Source organism: Dreissena polymorpha, chromosome 12 (assembly GCF_020536995.1).
Source record: "Dreissena polymorpha isolate Duluth1 chromosome 12, UMN_Dpol_1.0, whole genome shotgun sequence".
NCBI lineage: Eukaryota > Metazoa > Mollusca > Bivalvia > Myida > Dreissenidae > Dreissena > Dreissena polymorpha.
The window spans coordinates 11673697-11684676 of NC_068366.1; the positions used below are offsets into that span (position 1 = coordinate 11673697).

The 10980-nt window shown below is 34.0% G+C and overlaps 1 protein-coding gene across 1 annotated transcript; it reads right to left on the reverse strand.

Moving 5' to 3' along the window:
- Window positions 1–2354: 2354 nt before the first annotated feature.
- On the reverse strand, window positions 2355–5607 carry LOC127853902 (mucin-like protein). Its single transcript, XM_052388703.1, has 5 exons — window positions 5281–5607; window positions 4232–4433; window positions 3678–3847; window positions 3171–3292; window positions 2355–3021 (listed from the first exon to the last, which is right to left on the reverse strand). Exons 1-5 carry the CDS (start codon window positions 5605–5607, stop codon window positions 2622–2624), a joined length of 1221 nt encoding a protein of 406 aa, XP_052244663.1. The 3' UTR covers window positions 2355–2621.
- Window positions 5608–10980: the final 5373 nt, after the last annotated feature.

Here is a 10980-nt window from a genome sequence, read left to right on the forward strand (position 1 = left end):
TTTACGAGCATTTCTCTCTGTGTTTAAGCAAGTAAAATATCCTGTCCTGAACTTTCTTTAGGTCAGCTGTAGATTACAATACAATGTACTGGTTATCAATTTAACTGTATAAAATGTATTTAATAAGATGAAATTGGCGACAGTCTTGGCGCAACTTTATTTCCGTGGTCAATCAATTATATTAATATCTTTATTTAAAATTCTGATGAGAAAGAATTAAAATACACTTTAGCGTCCTATGTATACATCGCAAATGCGCGAGATCTTCGTGCCTGTTTTTGAAAGCAAAATACATATACATTGGAGTTCGCGTTGATCTTGTTTTAAATGTATATGCTCTTTTGCTTCAGTAGGACGTGTCTTACGTATCGTGTGTTTCTTTCTCAGCCATCTCCTGATTAACGTCAGTTTCTGAATATGGTCCTATATAAAGTTAGTGTATTTTTGTCATTTCAATCGGTTGCATTTCTGCATTTTTCAATATAAAATAAATACGTATTGTACATGTTTGCTTACAAATGATATTGCTTTTTAAAAATCACCGGGGACAACTCAGACACAATCGGACATTTTCAATTTCAACATATTAACAATATTAAACAAATTTGTTATGTAAAACACCAGTCACTTTTAAACGTAATTTAATGCAGTTGTCACACGTGCAAGATGATTTTTTGGATAGAATGAAATTTAAACGGCAATTTTCCCAAGTATAGCTTGGTTTACGAAGTGCATGAAGGCAAGGTGGCACAAGTAGGTGCGGAGCTTCCCTCTTAAGGATTGTATTTAATTGAGATACAACATCTACGATATGGTAAGTTCATATGTAGATAATCATTGAGATGGAACGGCGCGAATGGTCGCCGTTTTGTCATACGTCGGAATAATATTATGTTTTAACAAAGGATATGTATAGAATAATTGATTGCTGAAATACAAAGCTACAGATGCTAGAATTGAGTGTGGCAACATCCGAGACGGATGCTATCTCTGACATTTCAAGTTTGTGCCGAGCTGGTTGGTCGACGAAATGATTATTCTTTAAAAGTCTCGTTCTTAACCGTTACGGGTCTTCAGAAGTTTAACTTGTCAAAATAACTCGGTGTATTGTATACACTTAGACGAATTTGAGATGTTCCCTGTTTAAGCCTCATTCTCTGCTCTCGGTGTTCGTTCTCAGGTATCTTTAATACGTCCTTTTCAAAACATGCTTAAATCAAGCAGAAACACTTTACTTTTAAAAATATAATTTCCATTTTGTTTCTTATCGCAATATTCCAATTTTCATATTTATCAATACAATCAAGATTGTTGGCGTCAAGAAGCTGTGTTAGGCATCAATAAACATATATGATCATATATTTTCCATCCAAGTAGACGACTATTCGTGAATAACAATTTATGATTAATAACCTATCGAGTACTCTGTTTCCTTATTTTCTTCAAATTACATTGATAATGTACGTTTGGTGTATGCCATGGTGTGAATTGCCATAAAGGTGTGACATTTTGATGCTAGTTTTGCGCTGTAAAATATGTTGTTATCGTAGTACTAAATGGGCCATGACGAAAGTTGCTTTGGATATATTTTAGGTTTGTGTAGTTAGTGTTCTTTTTGTAAATCGTACGTCAGCGTGCTTAGATTAATATAAGTTTACTATAATGAAAATGTGCAATCGTCGGATATGGTGTTATTGTTGTATTTTTCACATATTTGAGGACATAATATGTTAAGAGTTTCATAGGTCAGTGGTAGTTACTTTTTCAGGCTGCACAACTGATTGTCATTATGTTGCTCTGTCAGACGTGAATATAATTGTCAATTGCTAGAGAATAGCCGAGGCAGATTTATTATTTTTAGAAAAAAGAAAGGTAAAACAATCACGTCGGTTTAATCAATAATACAAAAATGATGAAGTCTAAGATACATGAATATTTTATTGCTAAGTTCAATAACGTGTACGTTTTATGTAATCACAATTATAGAAGGTTTCATATGACGAGTATGTTTATTCAATTAAGGTATACAAGTAGGGATTAATGTAACTATTTTGATACAACGCATTAAAAGCAACTTGATAACACAAATGACATCGAAAGTCTTGCCGTTAAGAATGTAAATCTTCTACCATAAAACCTTAAATGAATTAAAGCAGCAATTGATGAGCGATTTGTACAACGTGTACGTGACAGGCTCTTAATGAGGGGCAGATAATTATAAATACCCTTACACTTACAAACTTCATTATAAACATTAGTGTGTTCATTTCGCCCGATCTTTAGTTTATTACTAAATGAAACAATACGCGGCACAATCGAGCACCAAGTATTGAATTCAAGAAAGGGAGAAGACGTTTTAAAATTGAAAATAATGTGTATATATTACAACCTTTTCTGATTAATATGTCAACACACGATGTTAATACTGGTATCATCATCACACAATACACACACTACACTAACACTGCAACATGTTCTATATGTATGGAAACAATAATGTTTATGACTGGAAAAAATCACCACATACATTTCTTCAAACTTACACGCTACTGCACACAAATTATGCAATACGTCAATTCATGTCAAGTTATATGATTACCTTCGGGAAAAATCATATTTTTTTATCCGAACCCAAACATCTTTTTCAGATTTCTGTACATAGTCATAAACATGGACACGTTATTAATACTGTCAACATTTGATATGGATTTTCTCTGCTCACCATCACTTTGTACATTTCTCACGACCCGATTTCGAGGATTCGTTGCTAATTTCTCCACATCCACCGACACGTCTTTAATTTGTGGAGTGTCTTTCTTGTCCTCCAGTGGTATCTCATCGCTGATTGTGTATCTGGAGCAGTCATCAGGCGGATTGATCTGCTGGTACAAGTGACAGTATTTCTGGCTGCCCTCAGGAGAGCAGCACTGGTAGTAGCGTTCCTGGAGGAGTGATGCAATGGTGGTGTTCTCAAACTCCGCTGCTACAGCCCCCGGATACTGAGACTGTAGTTTGCTAAACCTGAAAACACGGTATTTTCAAAGTAACAGTTAAAACACGGATTGAACAATTAAAACACAAGACACACAACACAATATGAACACACGGATGTCGCCTGAATTAAACAAATTTCTTATATAATTTTACTTAAATTAAAAATGCTAACTAACATGTAGCAGCATCTCTGTTTGATCCCGTAGGCGCTGAAGAACCGGGACTCGTAGCATGTCGTGTGGGTGAACTTGGTTCCAATACCAGGTAATATCTCATCTTTCCGAGTAAACGTGTAATCCTAAAACATATAACAATACAAAGGATGAATACGGCCACCAGTTTATATCTGCCCCGTGATCTATGTTTATAAGCTAAATGAACGAAATACTAAATAATGAAGTCCGTTGATATTATGACACTTAGCACAAATGGATAAACATATGCTTGTAGTAGGTATTTCATACAGGCAATCCTTTTTAAAAATAGAATACACAGGAGGAAATGGCCTATAAGTAATGCTCTTCTATTGGTTACTGTATATAAACACACTTCACTTCAACCCAGTAATTGAGTAAATACAGTTTATTGTACTAAATATATTATCAATAATAGTTAATATGTAATTCTTGAATGAAGCTGAATTCATACACAAATTAGAACTCACACACTATTGAATGTCATACCTCTAACATAAGCACCTCTTGGCAGGGGCATGGTAGTGCATACACAAGCTGTTCTGTTATCCAGCTCTTTAATGTGCGGTTATTTTCCTTCACAAACTGCAAACATCTGGTCTCATTCCACATTGAGGCGGTTATAGTTGTAACGTTATACAGCCATCGGCCCGGAAATCCTATGCAAAAGACAACATTGAGTAAACACTTTTATCAAATTATAACGCAAAAAATCAACTTTAAAATGATGATAACAAGCTTAATGAGTAATTAACTATTGAATAAAACCAGACGGCATTTTCCAAACGTTACCATATATCATAGTTCTATCCGAAACCATAGCCTATTTAGTCAATAACTTGTAGTTGTTTTCGTAACAAAAAAATAAAGGTTATATTGAAGATTTAATATTATTTTTTTAACTGCAGTATTGCTACAAATTCCTTACAAGTTTCTTCAAGTTGCAGCTATTTATATCTTTATTTAGTCTGATCAGATTACAATATAAACACTCTTCATGATAATATTCATTCTCCGAATATTAAAGTGGTCTCATAAATTACCCGGGTAAACGTTTGATTCCTTATTTAGATTTGTAAAGTTGTTTCTTGTTGACAGAACGGATGCGGAATAGTCCAAATGCGTGAAACCACTGGCAACAGGTACTCCCGTTAGTGGTCTGATGCTGAATTGTTCTCTGTCGTAGTTGAACATAATGTACGTGTACATACCATCTGTCACTAATATGACTTGCATGGAAAGGTTCTGTAAATGCAATAGCAAAATTCATATATACATAGAAGTGGATGTGCTGAAAATAAACCATGCATTTTTTTCAGTAAAAAATACATTAAACTTGCATCTTCGAACGAACTGTAAGTAACTTAAAGGGGCCTTTTCACAGATTTTGGCATTTTATAACTTATTCATTAAATGCTTTATATTGATAAATGTAAACATTGGATCGTAAAAGCTCGAGAAAAAAATCAAGAATAAAATTTAAAAAAGGAAAAAAACATTGCCCGGAGCAGGTTTCGAACCAGTGACCCCTGGAGTCCTGCCAGAGTCCTGAAGTAAAAACGCTTTAGCCTACTGAGCTATTCCGCCGAGTACACATTTTCAACGTATTTTATACCTTATATAAGAAATCTTCGTAGTTTCACAAAATTTAACGACAAAAACAGAACTCTCCAAATTATTCAATCGTTTCGCGTTGCAACGCTTTATAATTTTTAGGTTTTAAAATCGTCAAAAGATGCATATAATGGCTATATAAGAGCATGGTAAATGTTCAGTATTACTGTTTCCTCACAAATATCATAACCAATACGAAAATTTGAGAATCTGAAACAACTTTTTTCAATTTTGTCAATTTACCAAAGCGTGAAAAGATCCCTTTAAATGTTTAATTGTGTTTTCTTTATTTACGAAAGTACACAAATTTCTGTCTGATTATGTTCAGTGTTAAATGACTTATATTGCGAAAAACGTCAAATGATAAGTTATAACAAAAAGCGAGCAGAAACTGGTGTACTGGTGTTATGTGCACAGTTAGGTCATACATAATTCATAATTGTAAAAAATATCGATTAAAACACTATTTGTAATTAACCTGATGAGTGACGAGTTCATATCCGGGTTCGTAAGGCGAGTGAATAGTAACGTGTTTCCACGTGGCGACCAGGGCCACACTGACATTAAACTCAGTCTGGTTGGTGTATTGGCGAATGAGGTCCTGGATTTTTACCACGTCAGACTTGTCTTTGTCAGTCAATACGTGGATCCAAAGACCACCATTTGATATATTTCGGCTGTTAATGTTAGTCCATAGCGGGGCAATGACGATATGCTTCTGAATAGCAGTTGTCCATTCGCCGGGAGTTTCGCCCCCATATTGATTGTAAAGTGGCTGGAAGTTGAGAGCGAGGAATCCATCCATGCTTGGCTGGAACACACATCGTTATTGTTTGAAACATTGCATAATTTAGATAAAGCACAATGTGCGAGCGTCATCCAGAAAGAGTCAGCACCCCTATATTACATGGTATTAATTTAAATTAAATGCTAGCATTTATTGCATTCACACGATGTTAAAATAAGGTAGGATGTGACACCAGTTAAAGAACAATATTAAGGGACAAACTTGTAATTAAACATTGTTTAATATCGGTAAGGCTTTGTTTCCATTTGTCTAATATGTAACGTACATACCATTGGAATATTATAATACAATGGATACACTACCCTGAATAACGTGTAGTATGTTCCGAAGTACGGAAACCTGTTTGGTATTTGAAATGTATCTAAGATTTCGTTGTCACCATTGAATCTTGTTCCATTTGTTCCAAAGGAAATGATCACAGGCTCTAAAACAATGATATTCAACATGAACGGATAATCGATAGAAATTATATATTGGGTTCATGTTTCGACCAATAAACAACTTCAAATACATGTTCTCAAAACGACTTAACAAAAAAGGTATATATATATATATATATATATACTAAGCTCACATATATATAATTGTATACGCTTAAATAATATATAATTGTAATAATATAACATTCAATATCTTTTCGAAGTATACATAGTGTTTGCTATAAAGTATAAAAATTAAAGAAACCGAGCAGTTTTGTTCCGCTATTTTTAGATTGTGGGAACCTGACGTATCCGCACCATGGAGAAGTGGTCACTATTAATGGAACAACATATCTTTCCACTGCCATGTACAAGTGCAACATTGGATATACGTTGTTCGGCAATGTAACCCGGCTCTGTTACGCAAACAAGACCTGGAGTGATCAACCGCCGATATGCGTTATAAACGGTACGTCAAGTGTGTTACAATAATTTACTTCCTAAAGTTGTGTATTTAGTTTATACCTAATGATAAAACATGACATTTCTGCACTGAAATAATAGCAGTGATAAGAACAAATTGTTTTTTTTCACACTATTAATTCATGATTAAACACTAACCTTGATCGCTAGTTACGTTTGATGATGTTGAGGATAACGGTGCGCTTGTTGTCGCTACTGACGTGTTGGTATAGGCATTCGATGATTGGCTGACAGATTCGCGTGCGCTTGTTGTCGCTTCTGCTTTGTTGGTATCGGAATTCAATGATTGGCTGGCTGGGGCGCATGCGCTTGTTGTCGCTTCCTTTTTGATGGTATTGACATTCAATGATTGGCTGGAATGGGCGCGTGTGCTTGTTGTCGCTTCTGTCATGTTGGTATCGACATTCGATGGGTGGCTGACAGGGGCGCGCGCGCTTGTTGTCGCTGTTGGTATCGACATCCGATGATGGGATGGTAGATGCAAGTACAGCTTGAATTTAAAAAAGAAAAGCGAAATCATAACATGTAAGTTTTATAGCATCCGCATTATTTCCACGCACAGTTTATGCGTTGGTATTAAACAAAATTGTAATAAGAACTTGCCATCCAGCTTCCCTATGTTATGTTTAAAGAAATAATTATTGTTAAAATAATTTGTCCCTGGTAGATAATATAATATTATAATATTAATAGAATTAAAACAAACTCTTCCCCATGTCTAGCACGATATACTGTGTGAATGATTTTTCATATGTTTCACCTAGACAAAAATACATTTGAAAAGTGGGGAAATGTCACAGTTTGTTGCACTATAGTTATAACCTTGCTTAATAAAAAATACCACAAAACACCACAGGCGACTATAAATACTGACCGAACAAGCGTGTGTCAATCAAAGGTCTTTTATCACAAAGTTGTGTTATATATTTTAAACATCTAACACTTGGCATGGAAGTAAATCGTTAGTCATTTTTATTTTTAAACTACATTTAAAAGCAAATATTTTGGAATACTAAAGTTGTTAAAAGTCAATGTTCGAGGATGAATTATATTTTGAAATATTTCAGGCATTAAACCTTTGTCCGGGGGAATTCCGTTAATTGTTGTGTGGTGTACTAGTAACGTCATTATATTTGAGGAAAATAAATCCTGTTAAGATTTCCTTTATGTCAAAGAAGTTTGGCAGTTTTAGAATGCTTACAGTTCCTAGCATTACATCGTTTATATTAATTTCTCGTATTGAGAATCGACTTAAATACAAGTAATGAGCGGACACACTACGTGAACAAGGCACAGTTGTATATAACCGGCTCATACCACATTTTTCTTTTAAAAAGGCTTTTAAGTAACGCAAACAAAAAATATCTCAGAATTACACGCTCATCTATATTACCTAGCTCATACTTGAACGGGGCCAAACAATACAGTTTGTAAAGAAAGGTCACGCGACCCTATGTCATTTTGTTTTCATGCCGTTTGGGCTGTGAATTTCGAAGTTAATGAGATCCGCCCGCGCCTGAAGCTGCGTTAGTGTAGACCTGGGCTGTATCTAGCACTCTAACCTTATTAATTTACTAGACTAGCGAAAGTTGCGACGAATAACTTTCCGTAAGACTTCGATAAAAAATGACGCAAGCATATGGCCTCTTGAATAGGTTTGAGTCTGATGTTACATCTATAACTTATTTAGACTCAACTCTTATATTAAGCAACACTCCAACAAAAGATCGTATAAAATATTCAATTGCTTATTTAAAAACCTACACATACACAGTTATACATACATCATTGGTTATATCCATCGTTGTAAAAAAGATGAATAAAAGAAACACAGAGACACACTCACACAACAGATTATGCTATAAATGATTAAAAGTTCCTTTATTCGGGAATATTTATACACGTTAAATTGTATGAAACAATATCCGAACATTTAGCAAATTACCTGGCACAATCGGCTGTAAATTGCAGAATATAACAATATGAAATAACAGTAGAATTCTGTTGCAATCCATTTTCTACGATAAAGACATTTCTTCTTAATCAGAGGTTCAATTTTAACTAAAATGCCTTGTCGACAGTTCGGTACTTCTAGATCGCAGTAACTGGGTACACTACGTGGGTGATAAGAAATCCAGGAGGATTATTTAATACTAGGTCATGTGCCACGAGATAAGGGACAGGTTGCACAATATGTTCGCATAAATCCACTAGACAAATAATCCTTTGAATTTGATCGTCTGGCTAAGACAAAAAAATCCGCTATTTTTAAATGTCGCGTTTTTTTTTCCTTAAAGCGATACAAACACATATGACTTCGTAACTCCTGTGAAAGCATGGCACTTGTTTATTTCTGTAAAACAGTTTTTATTTTATGTATTTTTGTTATTAAATGAAAACTGTTGTTCCTTCAATGTAATAAAATTTAAACTATCATGATGAGACTTACGATATGATAATGATATTAATTTTAATTACTACCAGTTAATCTGAATACTTCCTAGTTGAGCCATGCCAGATTGCTTCTAGCTTTAAGCTAAAGACCTTGGCCTTAAACGCGGTTATCAGTGTCTGTATTTACAATTTAAATTGGTTTAACTAATGACTGAAGTCGAACTTTTTGAAATGTGAAAGCTACATTAGAACTTTGGAAATAACAAATCCATCAACGCAAATAAAGAGTACCAATGTTTAAACTGTTAGGTTAATATAATTCAGTCAAATATAGTACCGATAAGGTAGCTGATTAATTAAACCCATGCAATAAAATCGGGCATAGAATTTTAAAGAGACTGACACAACCACATTAGGTCTTAGATTACCAAGTTGTTCGTAACTATCAGCTGAAGACATCGTGATTTATTTTAATGTACACATTGAACAATTGTCTATGATCAGACTTGAATTGACATATATACTTCAATCTTGTGTCTAAAAAACAGTCATCAATCAAACATCAATATTATACACCTCAGCAATACTTCATAGCTAAATCAACATTTAATCCGTTTAAAATTATTTGTATGCATTCGTGCTTGAGAATAAAACAGAATTTGACATGATAACAACAAAATAAATAAGCAAATTTGGTGATTTGATATCCCCCGAAAAATATATTTTGTGTTATAAATGGATGCAAATCCCTTCATAAACGGTATAATCCTAAAACATATTTAAATGTAGGGTTATTTTTTTACGCATTGCCATTCGCCTTATTGATACAACCATACAGTTTCATGTTGAAATCGCGTAGCGTATCTGAGGTATAGCCCTGAAAAGTTACATCCTACAAAAAGGGAACTAACTCTTATTAAAAAAATAGGGCTATGGTGCTTGTGAATGGCACTTTCTCCCATTGATTTCTACACACCCATGAATTTTATGTTGAAATCTTGTATCGTATCTGAGATAGAGCCCTAAAAAGTTACATCAAACACAATCTAAAAAGGGAAATAACTTATTTAAGAAAATGAAGTATTATGGTTCTTAAGCATGGCACTTCCTCATTAATATCAATTAATCCATGCAGTTTCATGTTAAAGGATAATATGGTATCTGAGAAATAGCCCTGGAAAGTTTTTCAACTAACGGAAGGACAGACGGACGGACAACGCCAATTCTATATCCCTCTGCCCTTGGAGGGCGATAAAAAGTCAATATTTATTTTTATCAAAATAGGGAGCCGACATATAAAACACTTTAGAGGGGGTACAATAAATAACCACTATGAATTGAGTAAATGAGTAATAACTTTCTGTGAACATAATGAATGTGTGCATGATATTATTATAATTACTTTAGAGAACAACATTTAAGAAATTTGATAATCTGACAAAGACCACACTATTTAATTCACCAGTGTTCGGCAAACAACTCCATACCAATGATAACCTATGACTCAATTCATGCGTAAGCTACATTGCCATTCATTTTTCAAGAGTGATTTGGTGTCTGCATTGGATGAAAGATATCAGTTTGAGTACACTTTGCAAAACAATGAACGGGTATGTCTAGTTAAATTAAATATTCGCTCTGAGTGGAAAGCGTTTAAGAACATGAATAACTGACAACAATTAAAAGGCTTGTCTTTCAAGTGCAGAACAGTATGATAAAACATCCTTAAATCTCGCATAAATGCAGTTTGTATTAAATCTCTTTTACTTTATCATAAAACAAATAGTGGGTAAAAATGTGTTCTGATATATAAATTTTGGTCAATTCTAAAAGTGCACTGAAAATAGTACTTCTGACATTTTGTATCCGAAACAGAGTTTCTTTTTAAAATAAGCGAACATTTGAGATTCTTTATAGTAGACGCAAATAAATACAAAGACATGAATATAAGAAGACCAATGTTGGTATTGGAAATAATATTGAATATTAGTGTTCATGTCAGCCAAAGTTATTAAGCAATTATATTTTTTTTAATTATACCTCACACACATTGAATAATACAAGTCACATTGCT